At 46.7% G+C, this 13,679-nt stretch overlaps 1 protein-coding gene across 3 annotated transcripts in view; it reads left to right on the plus strand.

The window, feature by feature from the left end:
- The first annotated feature begins 23 nt into the window (after window positions 1–23).
- ppp4r1 (protein phosphatase 4, regulatory subunit 1) overlaps window positions 24–13,679 on the plus strand; it is an 18,123-nt gene continuing 4,467 nt past the window's right edge. The window contains exons 1-18 of one of the 3 annotated variants that reach the window (XM_062521399.1): window positions 24–127; window positions 274–318; window positions 1,669–1,801; window positions 2,025–2,131; window positions 3,287–3,429; window positions 3,682–3,828; window positions 4,228–4,335; window positions 4,507–4,572; window positions 5,173–5,331; window positions 5,844–5,977; window positions 6,161–6,984; window positions 9,728–9,879; window positions 10,139–10,234; window positions 11,238–11,423; window positions 11,775–11,936; window positions 12,355–12,455; window positions 13,161–13,281; window positions 13,669–13,679. The exon at window positions 13,669–13,679 is cut by the window's right edge and continues 118 nt beyond it. In XM_062521399.1, coding sequence (XP_062377383.1) covers window positions 121–127; window positions 274–318; window positions 1,669–1,801; window positions 2,025–2,131; window positions 3,287–3,429; window positions 3,682–3,828; window positions 4,228–4,335; window positions 4,507–4,572; window positions 5,173–5,331; window positions 5,844–5,977; window positions 6,161–6,984; window positions 9,728–9,879; window positions 10,139–10,234; window positions 11,238–11,423; window positions 11,775–11,936; window positions 12,355–12,455; window positions 13,161–13,281; window positions 13,669–13,679 — 2,702 coding nt within the window. In that variant the 5' untranslated portion in view covers window positions 24–120. Of the gene's footprint in view, window positions 128–273; window positions 319–723; window positions 753–1,668; window positions 1,802–2,024; window positions 2,132–3,286; window positions 3,430–3,681; window positions 3,829–4,227; window positions 4,336–4,506; window positions 4,573–5,172; window positions 5,332–5,843; window positions 5,978–6,160; window positions 6,985–9,727; window positions 9,880–10,138; window positions 10,235–11,237; window positions 11,424–11,774; window positions 11,937–12,354; window positions 12,456–13,160; window positions 13,282–13,668 lie in introns of those variants that run through there. The other 2 variants (XM_062521400.1, XM_062521401.1) reach the window with 2 other exon arrangements.

A 13,679-nucleotide genomic window follows, 5' to 3' on the forward strand; every position in this document is an offset into this window, starting at 1 on the left:
CCACTGTACACTTAAATCTCCGTGCCTGTCATGCGAGCTTGCTAGGTAAACTCTGCTCTTTGCCTCTTCCAGTTGTTGCCTCATCTGTAGAGACCACTTTAAATGTAGGACCAGGACAAGATGGCGGGTACGTACATACTGTTAACAGAAGCCAGAGCAGAACGGACTTGAAACTCAGTGTTTACGGACTCTATTAGCTATCGGTTTGAAGCGGTAGCTAGTCGAAACAATGAATAGTTACGACTGATTACTTGTGGGTCTCTTTGTTTTCAGATTTATCTTTGCTCCAAGAGGATTCCCAAGAGGAGTTAGACGGATGTAAGTTTACTCCTGTGTTTTGTCAATGTGGAAGTCCGGGGCAGCTAGTAGAGGCCAGCAGTAACGTTTCTAACGTTGGTGGATGCCTCTTGTCTGTTTTTGTACTCTTGGGTGTGAGGCCTTGAGTTCATATACCGTTAACGCGTCACTCTCCCGCTCATTTCACATCTCCTGTGCTTCGTGTTAGATTAAACTAATCATACCGATGGTAGATAATTCGAAATCTGGTGCTGCTATGTCACACCACGCACACACAGAAGTTTGGTTGCTAGTGTTAGCAGGCGTTACATGCTAGCACATAGCCCTCTCCCAGTCGGGGTTGGCTAGTTAGCTAGCTAGCATGGAACCCCGTTAACGTCGGCAAGGTCTTTTTCTTGAAATTGGCAAGCTAGTGAGCAGGAGCTTTCCGAAAGAACACAGTGCATCGGGGCATGGTGAGCTGAACATTAACTCAAGCCTATATTTTGTGTTATTAATTTGACAATTGCCGATAGATCGTGTTTAGGTTAACTAACCAACCAACTTATCTACTTGAATGTAACAGATGCGGTTCTCAAAATTAGATATTTAGCTTGAATTTATCGATCATTCTCGTCTAGCTAGCTACCCCCTTTGAGATAGCTAGCTATGAGTTAGCTCACTTCGCTAACTTATCTGATGTAATGCCAGCTTTTTATATATTAAATTCACTCTTTTGTCGGTGTTATCGTTGTTAATTGCACCACTGTGAGCATGTCATTGTTTAGAGAAGCCAACGCTGGTGGTGTTCTCTCGCATGAAATAACCCAAGCAATTTCTTCAAACTGCTGTGGCGTCCGGTGCCAATGTAGGATAAAGGAAATGCGATAACGTTAGCGTATTTGAAGTGTGGCATATTCTGCTGTCCACTATTGTCTAAATACAATCGGACAACCCAGGGCCACTTTTCCATAAAATGATTGCGATTATTTGGAAGAAAGCTCTCTTCTGCATTTCATCTATTTGTTTGATACCGATCATTTGCAAGCGCATCGGACATTTCTTTCCGTTTTACATTAGAACTGTCATACGATTTGTGAATGGGAGGCAACAGCAGCTTTGCGAACTCTCTCCATACCCATGCCCTTTCTAACGTAATTTTCGCAAAGTAGATCCAAATCAACGCTGACACTAATCGTTCAGCACTCTGTGTTGACCTTTTCATATTAGATTTATTCACACTTCACAGGTGTCAGTCTTTGTTTTTTGCGGATGAGCTCCTGCAGGCACTCTTGGAGGAGATTCTCACCTGTTGTTTTTCTTCACTGCTCGTCTTTGCTGGTGAAGGGGGTTCTGTTCTCACGCAGTGTGTGTTTTCAATGTTTCTAATAGTTGGTGTGGATGACTACTCAGAGTCTGACGTCATTATTATACCTTCAGCCTTGGATTTTGTATCGCAAGATGAGATGCTGACACCACTGGGAAGACTGGATAAATATGTTGCAAGTGAAAACATTTTTAACAGGTATCAGATACTTTCTTGCCAAACTATAGGCTGCTATTTCTGTATTGTATCTTTCTTTTTGTACACTACTGTGCCAATTTTTTGCCGGAGCTTCACTTCACATTGTTTTTGGTATGACTTCATGTGTGATTTGAACTGATGTCTGGCCTTGTTGATTGTATGGTGTGCGGCACTGTTGCTGTTTGTGTTTTCTCACTTGAGTTTTGCATTTTATGCCTCATAGACAGATGGTGGCCAGAAGTTTATTGGACACATTAAAAGCTGTTAGCGAGGACGAGCGAGATTGCATTGCAGTCTTGGAACGAGTGAGCAAGCTGGCTGACGATTCAGGTAAGCTGCTGCCTCGTGCCTAAACTGAATTGACTGATGACTATATTGTCTCGGTGAATGTTGAAACACTGAGCTCATGACATTGACATACAGAATTGTTTTTTTGTTTTTCTTCCTGACTTTTGCAGTATTTCATAAGTTTGATGGAACACTCGAGTCTTAATGAGAAGTAACTATTTCATTCATGATATGCATATGTCTTCAGATAGTTGTTGTTATTTATTATATACACAGTACCACCCACCTGACTTCACTGTTAGATATTTACAGACAAAGTATCTTTTTGTGTGGAAGTCATCAAAGGTTTTTGTTAGTCATACCTAGACAGTGTCTCTGTATCTGTCACAAATACAATGGGTGATTGGCTCAGGACACCGTCCATCAAGGGCCCATGAATCTTTGATGCTGTGGTGTTACTGGCTTGTCCCAGCACTTGCACCTGGCTGCCATTTCACAAAAGGTGAAATCTGCGATCCCAGGCTTTACGGATTAGCTCACAGGCTAGTCGGCTAACCCCTCACAATTTTGTCCCTTGGGGAGCAGCCATGGGAGATTTAGAATGCATGTCCTTGTGCTAAGGGGAAAAGGAAAGGTCGCTGTGCCTGTGTAATGCAATACTTAATTGGGACATGCACATGTTATTATGGTAAGTGCGTGCCCCAGCTAAGATGTAGGAATAATCTCATGTGGTCAGGGCTGTCCTTGAATTATAACAAGCCTTTTGGTGGCCCGATCCGATTTGAAGTGCACTGTACCCCTATTTGGAGAGGCTCAAACATCAAAGCGCTGTATGAACTGTGTAAAATGTCACAATTGCTTTTGTTTTGTTTTGGTGCAGTGTGTGCTGCGTAGGGCTTTAACTGAAGTGGATGCAAGCTTGTTTTGTGCTTGCTTTTTGGTGGATGCTGGAATTCTGAACAGAGTTGAAAAGGCTTAAAGGTTGTACCTCTTGTGCCCTGAGCCAGTTGGCCACAAGCCATGTAGGCCAGCATTTAGTCTTGAACATTCACCATTATAACTGAAACTTGACCCTGGTGTTTCCACCAGAGACATCATCTTTCCTTTTTTTATGGGACATTACAAGCTGCTTCTTTGGGCCAATAAATGCATGTGTTAATATGAGTGTTAATATGAGCCTTTCCCTCTGTCCTTTAGAGCCCACCGTTCGAGCAGAGCTCATGGAACAAGTACCCCACATTGCCATTTTCTGTCAGGAGAACAAACCTTCCATTCCATATGCCTTCTCTAAGTACTTGCTGCCAATTGTAGTGAGATACTTGGCTGATCCGAATAACCAGGTAAGAAGATGGGGGTGTGGGGTGGGGGGCGCGGGGATGGCAGGAATGATCTGGAACCATTCGGGAATCATGAGTAAATGTTTTCCCATTGCACTGCATTGTGGATGATTGTGTAGCGATTTTAAGCCATAAAGATTTTTTAAATCAGCTGTTCAATGAATATTGATTACAGAACAGCTGATCTAAAACATCTTAAAGTTGTTTTCTGTTGTGGCAACATGGTCTTGTTTTTGTTTTTTTTCCCCTCCGTAGGTTCGCAAGACGAGCCAGGCGGCTCTTCTGGTGCTGCTGGAGCAGGAGCTGATCGACCGGGTGGACATTGAGAACCTGGTGTGCCCTGTGCTTGTGGACCTCACGGCCCCGGACAGCAACGATGACGTGAAGACGGAGGCCATGGCGGTGAGTCACATGACCAGACTGGCTATTGGCGCCAGAGGGGCCCAGGAGGAGTACAAGTCATGTGACTGATCTCAGATTCCAAAGAGGAGTTATGGCCTCTGAGTTTCAAAGTGTGTCATGGGACATACACATTAAAAAAAATGGAGAAAAAGACACGACAAGAAGAACAAAGGCCACTGATTGGCTTGTGGTGGTGTGGATCCTCTATGAGGATCACCGGTCTGGCTGTGTTGAGGCCAGAACAGCTGATTTTGGCCTCACACTCAACAAGACTGTTGTCCAACAATGAGACATTTTGAAGCCACTGTACAAGATATCTAACCTTCGTTGGCAGTTGCAGTGGAGTTTATGTTGGCCCCTTCATTGTCTGACTGCGTTTTGTGGGTGTGTTCACTACAGATCATTTGCAAGATGGCCCCCATGGTGGGGAAGGACATCACAGAGCGTCTCTTCCTTCCACGTTTCTGTGAGATGTGCTGTGACTGCAGGATGTTCCACGTGCGCAAGGTCAGTGGGCTCCAGAACTGCTACTGAGTGGGCTGGGCTGGGGTGGGTTGGGGTAGTGTGGGCTGCAGGCTACACGATGAGAGCTACACACTCTTTCATTGGTTCGTTTTTGTTAGTTTCAGTAGCTGTGTCTGAGACTGAGTGTCAATGTCATTTTTCACACACTGACAGGTCTGTGCAGCGAATTTCGGAGATATTTGTAGCGTTGTTGGTGGGGAGGCAACCGAAGAGCTGCTGGTATGTACACTGTAATGCCTGAGGTGTTACACAGTTCTGCTCATGTTATACAGGACCTAGAAGGAAAGCCCTTTTGATTTGTGAAAACACAAGATCACAAAATCCTAGAGAGATTGATGCATGTTTTACTGCGATTCTGATGTTCAGACTTGGACAAAGATTCTAAATTCAAAGTCATCTGATTTGAACCTTCACCATATAACTGATCTTTAACTTATCTTCTGTATGTAACATTTAAAATCTTTGCTAGTTGTTTGATTCAGATGAGAAATATCTTTAGCCCTGCTTCGGGCCTATTTGGCCATTGTAAAACATTTGATCCATAGTTCTGTTGAGTAATTTGCATGCTATACCCTTTTAATTTTGTAGCTATAATCATATGCGGCTGTTCCCTGAATTTTCTGGCCATGTTATGTGGAGGGCTCTGTTGACATTTTGTGTTGCCCTCTACCCATGAACTGGGACAGGACATTGCCCTGGGGCGTCCAGTCTAAGTCTCTCTCTCTCTCTCTCTCTCTCTCTCTCTCTTCCCCCCCGTCCCTCTGTTTTTTTGTTTTTTTGCGTTTTTCCTTCCCTGCGCTGCGCTCTTTTCCTGTGCAGCTGCCACGCTTTTTCCAGCTCTGCTCGGACAACGTGTGGGGGGTGCGGAAAGCCTGCGCCGAGTGCTTCATGAGCGTTTCCTCTGCCACGTCGCCCGAAGTGCGCCGGACCAAACTCTCATCGCTCTTCATCAACCTCATCAGCGACCCCTCGCGCTGGGTAAGCTTCTCGTAGCCCTCGCGTCCTCCTTCCCACCACCGCCCTTCGTGTCTTTCTGGCTGTTAGCGGCTAGTTGTCGTGTTTTAGTAGTGCTCTAATAAAATGTGGCCTCCATTGTTCGAAGACATTCATGTGGAACGCATTGATGGTAAAATCACAAGCTGCAAAGAAGGACTGCTCTGCTGTCCAGCTCCGCCCAGGCGTCAGCTATGGCCACTGTGGCTGGTCAGTTACAGTAGTCACTCAGCTTAGAGCTGTTTCTATGCAGCTGGAGCAACAGGCCTGGGTGGTAGGTCTTTGTCCAGATTTCTTAAAAAAAAAAAAAAAAAGCCCACAACATTCATTATCATCAGTTCTGTGCAGTGATGCATATTTAGAATGTTCAGAAAAACTAAACTTTAATTCAGATGTGCCCTGTTTTATCATGACAGGATACCTGTTGTTTGAATCCTCAACTCCTTTGTGCTGTTCGGACAGGTGAAGCTAATGATCTGGTGCATTGCCTTCCTCAGGTGCGACAAGCTGCCTTTCAGTCTCTGGGTCAGTTCATCTCGACATTTGCCAGCGCCTCCTCTAACGTGGGCCAGTACTTCAAAGAGGGAGGGGAGGAGGGCGAGTGGACCGCTGAACACTCCCAGAAAAACAGGTACATGGAGCTGAACTTCCTTATCCCTATTATGTTACCACTTAATTCCTTGTTGTATATATTTCAATTATCAGCAGAATAAGGAGCAATAGCACAATAAGTGAGCAGAATCAGTATGTGATTGTTGATTGTCTAAATTTTAGTTTTTCCTCATTTGTCACGTGTGTGTGTGTGTGTGTGTAGTGCTGAGGAGAAGTCATCAAATTCGGACACGAATGCTGCACAAGATTCTCTCACTGCTGCTACGGAGAAGAGTCCAGAGGATTCCCCTGTCGATGTGGAACAGAAGGATAATGTGACCTCTGACGTCTCTCCGGACTCCACTTCCCAGAATTCCTCTCACGCTCAGGGTGATGCGGCGAGCTCATGTCGGATGGAAGAGGAGGGGAACATGGACGTTGCCGAAGAGGGTGGAGGAGAGCAGGCCGCCGAGGCTCTGAACGGCGACATGTCCTGTTGCCACGGCAACACTGACTCCAGGTGCCTCCTGGGAGAAGTGGAACCCTTGCACAACGCCTCGGAACCTGACCCAGGCCCTCCGAAAGAAGAACCTCCCTACCCGCCCGAGGAGCCCGCCGCGGATCAACAGCAACCCCCCAACTCGGCACAAAGCACCACGGCAGAGGAGCTCCCAGACACACCGCAGAACAATCCAGAGGGCGAGAACCCCGTCTCGTCCGCCGCCGCCGCCGTCGTCGAAGACTCCGCAGCAGCAGAGGCCAGCGACTCCTCGCCCGCAGCGGCCTCTCCTGTCCAGACGGAGGACATCCCCGAGCAGGAGCTCTACAACTCCTTCCACTTCTGGAGGACGCCCATCGCCGAGATCGACCTGGACCTGGAGCTGCAGGAGGAGCAGGAAGAGGAGGGGGCGAGCCACAGCACGCCCCCCAGACGCGCAGGGCCCCCGGTCATAGGGGCCAACATGCTCTCCCCGGCCCTGGGCAGGAAACAGCTGGAGGAGCTCATTGAGAATCTGGAACCGCACATCGATGACCCAGACGTGAAAGGTAAGCGGCCTTGTGTGTTGCCTCATGCATGGATCGTGTTGCCATGTCAGGAGTAGATAACTTGACATGCCTGAAAGTGGTTATGCAGTTGCCTGGGAGTTTCTTTTTGACGCAGCTCTTGTTGTTTGTCAGTGATGTTTCATGTGACGCCAAATTCATAATTTTGAATGAAGAGCTCTGTCTCTGTGCTAGAGTGTGTGCACACACTGTGTTTCTAAAGCTCACTGCATGGGAAGTCCATTTTGCGCAGTCAGAATTTCCACACAGTCATTGTTGCACACAGGACACACGGTGTCCACAAAGACTTCCGTATTCTGAGTGAAGTTGGATCAGTTTACTAAGCTGTGAGAGTGCTGGTGGTGGTGCTCCGATGAAACACTTGCATAGTACATCTCAGACCACCTCACCACCAGGCCTCTCCCTTCACTTGCTGCTGAGGATGGCGAATCACAAGAAATCTGTTATTTTCTTTCTCCCTCCCGCTAATTCAATAACACACAGCCTTCGCTAAGTGCTGCCTGTTGTGGTAGCTGCGACACAAATCTGGTTGCAGAATATGTCCACGTGAACAATGGAGAGGGGGAAGTTGTTGGGTTCCTCTTGGCCGGGCTTGCGAGTCTTAAGCAGATTGCCTGTGTTTTTCTGGTCGAGGGATACAAGCCTGAGTGGCTTTGGCTCTGACTGGACTGGAGGAAATATTTTTGGCATGTGGCCAGCTATCCTAAAGCAGAGAAGAGAGGGGGGGAGGAGGGGGAGGGCTGTGGTTTGCCTTGGTCATACCTGACTGTTCATATAGCAACAAAGATATGTCAGAGGAAACCCTAAGGTGTGGCGGCATCTCACTACGCTGTGGCTACCATAGTGAGTCATGCCCCTTTTTTTTTTCTTTTTTTTCACACACACAAATCCAGACTGTGACTTCCTGTTGAAGAAATGAACGGTTACTTCCGTTTGAAGAAGTGAATCAATGAATGAAATGGGTTATACGATCTAATGGATTTCCCAAAGTTTTTTTGTTTGGTTCTATGTTCTATGTACTTTTTTCCCCTACTTGTCACGCAAATAATTTTATCATCTCTAGTATTCATAATTCTGTAATGTTTTATGTAACGGTGTAATAAAGAGTTTGCTGAACATCTGCCTCGTCCGACAGGAGACACCTCCATGTGTCCCTTGTATAAAGCGGTTTAAGCAGCTCCATAAATAGGCCGCCTTTTAAAGGACTCTGGCTGGGAAAAGACCCCTGGGCCTCGGCTGGTTAGTCTCCGAGAGCCTCGGGACGGTTTTGTAACCGACCGCACACCACCACCGTGACGTCCCTCTGTCTCGTCTCGGTCACTTTGCCTCTCCTAGCTCCCTGCTGCCGTCTTTTCCCTGAAGTGCTAGAGTCTCTCTTGCTTTCTCTCTCTCTTTCTCTCTCTTGCTTGCTTTCTCTCTCTCTCTCTCTCTCTCTCACTCTCACGCCTTTTTCTCTCTTGCTTTCTTTTTCTCTCGCTTTCTCTCTCTCTCTCTCTCCCTCTCTCTCTCTAGCATAAGTGCCCTATTCAGGGCTGCGTGTCCGTGACTCTGTCTCCGTGTCCGAGAGCTCGGGGTGGGGTGGGACACACACACACACACACACACACACACACACACACTGGCCCATGTTTGCACGTTTGTCCTGGGGGGAAACAGTGAGCCTTTCTTTGTGAGCGGAGGAGAAAACAGCACGAGGTCACGGGTATTGTGCTGGACGGTGCTGTTGCTCAGCTGGGTTATGGATCTAATGAGATGGAACAGGCCAGTGCAGAGTGCAGACGACTAGAAGGGCAGGCTGGGTTCTCTCTCTCTCCCTCCCAGGTCCTCCTGCCTCTCCTTTCTCCTCAATTGGACTCCGTGGCATTCAGTTCTCAATTATGCAATTTGTATCGACTTATCGAGTTTTTTTTTTTTTTACTTCCTTCATACACTTACTTACCTGGGTGAATCACTATCTAGTATGTGGGTGTTGGTTGTGCTGGGAAATAATATCATCACTTTTTTTCCCGTGTATACCTACCTGACTCTTCAAACGGCGAACATTTCTGTGCTGTTGTTTGCGATTCAAGGAAAGGAGTGTTGTGGATGAATGGGAGGTGGGGGGTGTGTGTTGCGGTCTGAGAGATCCTTTGTGTCATCACACACAGTTGGGTATGAGTGTTGCCATGGCATGGCAGAAAATGACCTGCAGGAGTTTTCTCTCTCCGCACTAGTTTACACGGCATTTCGCAGATGGGTTCATTTCGTAATGATATCAATGAAGGGAGCTGTTGTAGCAGGGTTTGGGTTTTTTTGCTTCTTCAGAATAGCCTCCTGGTATCTGGTGTTGGCACAGAAGGCTCTTTCTCTGGGCCCTTGTCATAGTGGAGCTCTCCCAGGTCACCAGTTTGCCATGTTGATGAGTTCCCCTCGTTGCGTTTTTATTTGCTGTTCCTTCCTGTATCTTGATTTCAAGTACAAAGCACTCGAGCTACTTTACAGTCAGGGATGGTTATCTCTATCCCAATATGTATTTGAAATGAGATGTGTTATTGCCACTGTTTGATGTTTGAGATCTCTTCATGCATTTCATTGTGTGTGTGTGTGTGTGTGTGTGTGTGTGTGTGTGTGTGTGTCTGTGTCTGTGTCTATCCTAATGTGCCACTGAAATGAGGTGTTGGCTCTGTTGGTGCTTGATCTCTCTTCGTGTGTGTGTGTGTGTGTGTGTGTGTGTGTGTGTGAGCAGCACAGGTGGACGTGCTGACGGCCGCGCTGCGGGCCACGGCCCTGGATGCGCACCTGGAGGACGCCTACCTGGAGCCTCGCCCTGCCCAGGTCTCCCATGACAACCCCTTTGAAGTCCACCAGGTGCCCCTGTTGGACTCCAGCGACCTGGAGGTGAGGCCACGCTGCACCATCAACACTGTGTGTGTGTGTATGTGTGTGTGTTTGAGTGGGTGGCACTGTCATCAGGGAAAAGTGCTATGCACTGGATGAAAAAAATAGCACCATATGGGCCATAAAAGATGGAGAGAGGCTGGAGGGGAGGTGGAGGGGAGGTGGAGGGGAGATGTGGGGGGAAGGAAACAGACGCATTTCCTGCTTTGCTTGCTGAGTGAAAGTGTTTTTTTTGTGTGTGCGTGTGTGTGTGGACCAGAATCAGGATCCCACCCTGCAGATCAGCCACGGTGATGACTCGGACATGAGCGACAGCAGCATGAGTCCAGAAGAGGAGAAGAGATCCAAACAGCAGGTGGGTTCTGGAACTCTTTTTCGCTAGTTCCAGGAACACCAGGAACCATGAGCCCAATGGACCAGTATCGCAATATTGTTACTGAAATAAAGTTGAGAGACAGCGGGTGTTGCGAGATCAAAATAGCGAGTTTATTACACCTTACAAAGTCGTAAGTTAACGTTGCTCAAAGTAATCTCTCCAAGTAGTCTCTCTGCGCATGACTGGCCTTACACTACACACCCACTTATGACACTTTATGACGTTGCTCTGAGAACTGCACTTAGTAGAGTTCAAAGTGTACATGGTAGAGCATGGCGTGATCTGGGCCCCCAGTGATAAGCTGTGGGAAGTACAGTGGTGAACTCCTCACGTGCTTACTCCTAGGAATGAAAGTTGCTTCAGTGCAATCAATCAGACAGCCTGCTGAGTTTAATCAGATGCAACTGAAACTAGATACACAAGAGATTACTGAAATCCCTTCTGTGCTAAGGCCACAGCGGTATGCCTGCCTATTCTCCCCAAACAGGTTGGTATGGCAAATATGCATTCACAGAAGCAGTATAGCCAGATAGCCAAGACTCTTGTTGTGGCTGGTGAATATTTTTCCATATTCCGAGCACTGTGGTCTGAAAGCTGAGATCAGTTCTTGCGGCGTTCGTCTTGTCTGTTAAACACAAGGAAAGGGTCGACTCTTTCCTTTGTGGGGAGTCTTGAAGTGTTTGCACCATGAAGTCACTGCTGGCTACACCTAAACAGGAAGTCCCCTAAGGTCTCAGACAACGCTAGGCAGGCCTTGAGTGAAATAAAGGACTTATTTGTTTAGTTTTGCATAGCAAAATATGGTATATATTATGAAGTATGCTGTCCCCTCCACTGATAATTTCTGGTTGAAGACTATTGAAAGATTATCAACAATTTTAAATCCTGGGCAACGCTGAGTGCTCTGTCTCTGAGGTTTGGTCCATTCCCAGCTACTAGCCGTCTCTAACCCCCCTCTCCTCCCCCGTGTGGTTCCTTCCAGGACGTGGTTCCGCAGGCCCTGCTGGAGCAGTATCTGTCCATGACGGACCCGTCGCGGGCCCAGACGGTGGACATGGAGATCGCCAAGCACTGTGCCTACAGCCTCCCGGGCGTGGCGTTCACCCTGGGCCGGCAGAACTGGCACTGTCTGCGCGACACCTACGAAACGCTGGCCTCGGACATGCAGGTGGGCACAGTTCACAGAGTTTTGCAAGAGTGTGGCGGTTACTCTAATTTAGAGGGCATGTGTCGTCCCCCGGATTATTCAGGTGTTCTGAAACCTTCAATGGAAGGTGAATCAGCTGGACTGGAGGTGAATCTCTGAAAGTAGTGAAAATGAGTGTGACTGATGTTAAAAAGCCTCCTCTGAATATGTTGAAGATTGGAGAATACATGCAAATGTGTCAGCTGCTAACACTTAACACATGAAGACGTTTTCTTTCACCGTCACTGATTTGCCTTTCTATATCTCTGTTTCCTTGTCGCCTTGCCCATTCTCCCTCTGTCTCTGACTCTGTCTCGTTCGCTCTCCCTGCAGTGGAAGGTGCGGCGGACGTTGGCGTTCTCGATCCACGAGCTGGCGCTCATCCTTGGGGACCAGCTCACGGCCTCAGACCTGGTGCCCATCTTTAACAGCTTCCTCAAGGACCTGGACGAGGTGCGGATAGGAGTGCTCAAGCATCTCTACGACTTTCTTAAGGTGAGTGGCGTCCTCAGTTTCTCTTGCTTGTAGAGTTTGGGTTCTGCCTCTCTGTGGGTGGATTGATTGTTGTCCCCATATTGAAGGGTCCGGTCACATGAGCTTGAAGAGTCACATTTTATGCTTCTTACAGTTTGTCAATTTGTTAACAAAGCCCATGTTTAGAATTTAGCACTTTAGGATTTAGAAGTTGGTTTGAAGTTTTAGGAAATCTTTTGGAGGAACAAATACAACCTCCCAGCTGACATTTGTCCCATTATTTTTGGCTACTAGGCAGTACTGTGTGGTTTTGCAAAACAACACCACCGACGCATGACCATAGTATTGGATTCAGGTTGGCAGGGAGTAAATGTCAGTTGACGTGTTGGTCCGTTCTTGTGGTGTTAAGTAGCTCTTCTGCTTTTTTGGCGGCGGTCAGCTTTTACATCAAGAGACGCGGCGCAAGTATCTCTACCAGCTTCAGGAGTTCCTCGTCACGGACAACAGTCGAAACTGGCGCTTCAGATCCGAACTCTCTGAGTAAGTCTCCTCATTGGATATTCAGTCCTATTCTGCTCTGTTTTTTTTCACCCCTTCTTTCTTTTCTTTCCAGTTGTTTCTTTCTACTTGTTCTGATGTGTTATGCATTAGGATTCCTTCAAGACAGGGAATTTTTTCTTTCTTTCTTTTGTATCAGGTTCATGAATTTCTTACTATCTGGTTCTAGCTGTGAATCTTTGTCAGGCACAGTCCCTTGTTACACACCCACTCTCCAGTGCAGTGTTCTACTCTATTAAAGTATTCTATTAGAGACTGGAGTATTCCGTTCTATTCCAGCAGGGCTACATTGCTTCATTTAGGTGGTACATGTCTTACAGCCAAAGAATTTGACTAAAGAAGCCAAGAGGCCTTGTTTTATGAAACCCTGTCCCACTTTCAGGCAGCTGAGGCTGTTCTCAGCTCTCAGTCTGATCACCAGCTCCAGAATGAGCTCTTATCATGAGGAAATCAGTCAACCGTCGAGATGCATTGTGCAGCCTTCATCAACTACATTCGTCACATGTTTGGCCTACCAGTCACTGTCTTGCCATCTCGGAAATGATACAACTTTTGGGTGTGGATTTTTAAAGCCTTAGGATGGTTGCTGATTAATATTTCATGTGATTTCTCTCTCTCTCTCTCTCTCTCTCTCTCTCTGTGTGTGTGTGTGTGTGTGTGTGTGTGTGCACACACGCACATTTACAGGCAGCTGGTGTTGTTACTGGAGTTGTACAGTGCACAGGATGTGTATGACTACCTGAGACCATTAGCCTTTAAACTTTGCACAGACAGAGTGTCATCTGTACGGTGGACGTCTTACAGACTGGTATGAGAATTCCCCCAGGGTGTTAAAACTGCAATCTCTCTAGAGCAAAAACCTTTTTTTTTAACATTTAAATAAATATGCAATTAAATATTCTTTTTGCACAATACAGGGAATATAAAATGAAGCTAAAATATGAAATAATTATGTATTGAAATGGCTCCAAGTATTGTTTATAGATCTGCACCAAAATAGAGTGCAGGTGACGACATAGCAGTGTAATATCTGTATTTAAGTATAGGATTTGAATTAATTGGCGTTCTTGCTAGACTGTTCATATCCGTGATGAACTAGGTCTTTTTTTTATTGCAAAGTAATTTATAACTGGTGTGTGGTATACTTTCTCATTTTTGGCTGTGCGTGTGTCTTTCTGTACATTTTTGTTTTCAGGTGAGCGAAAT

This window comes from Sardina pilchardus, chromosome 19 (genome assembly GCF_963854185.1).
Source record: "Sardina pilchardus chromosome 19, fSarPil1.1, whole genome shotgun sequence".
Lineage (NCBI taxonomy): Eukaryota > Metazoa > Chordata > Actinopteri > Clupeiformes > Clupeidae > Sardina > Sardina pilchardus.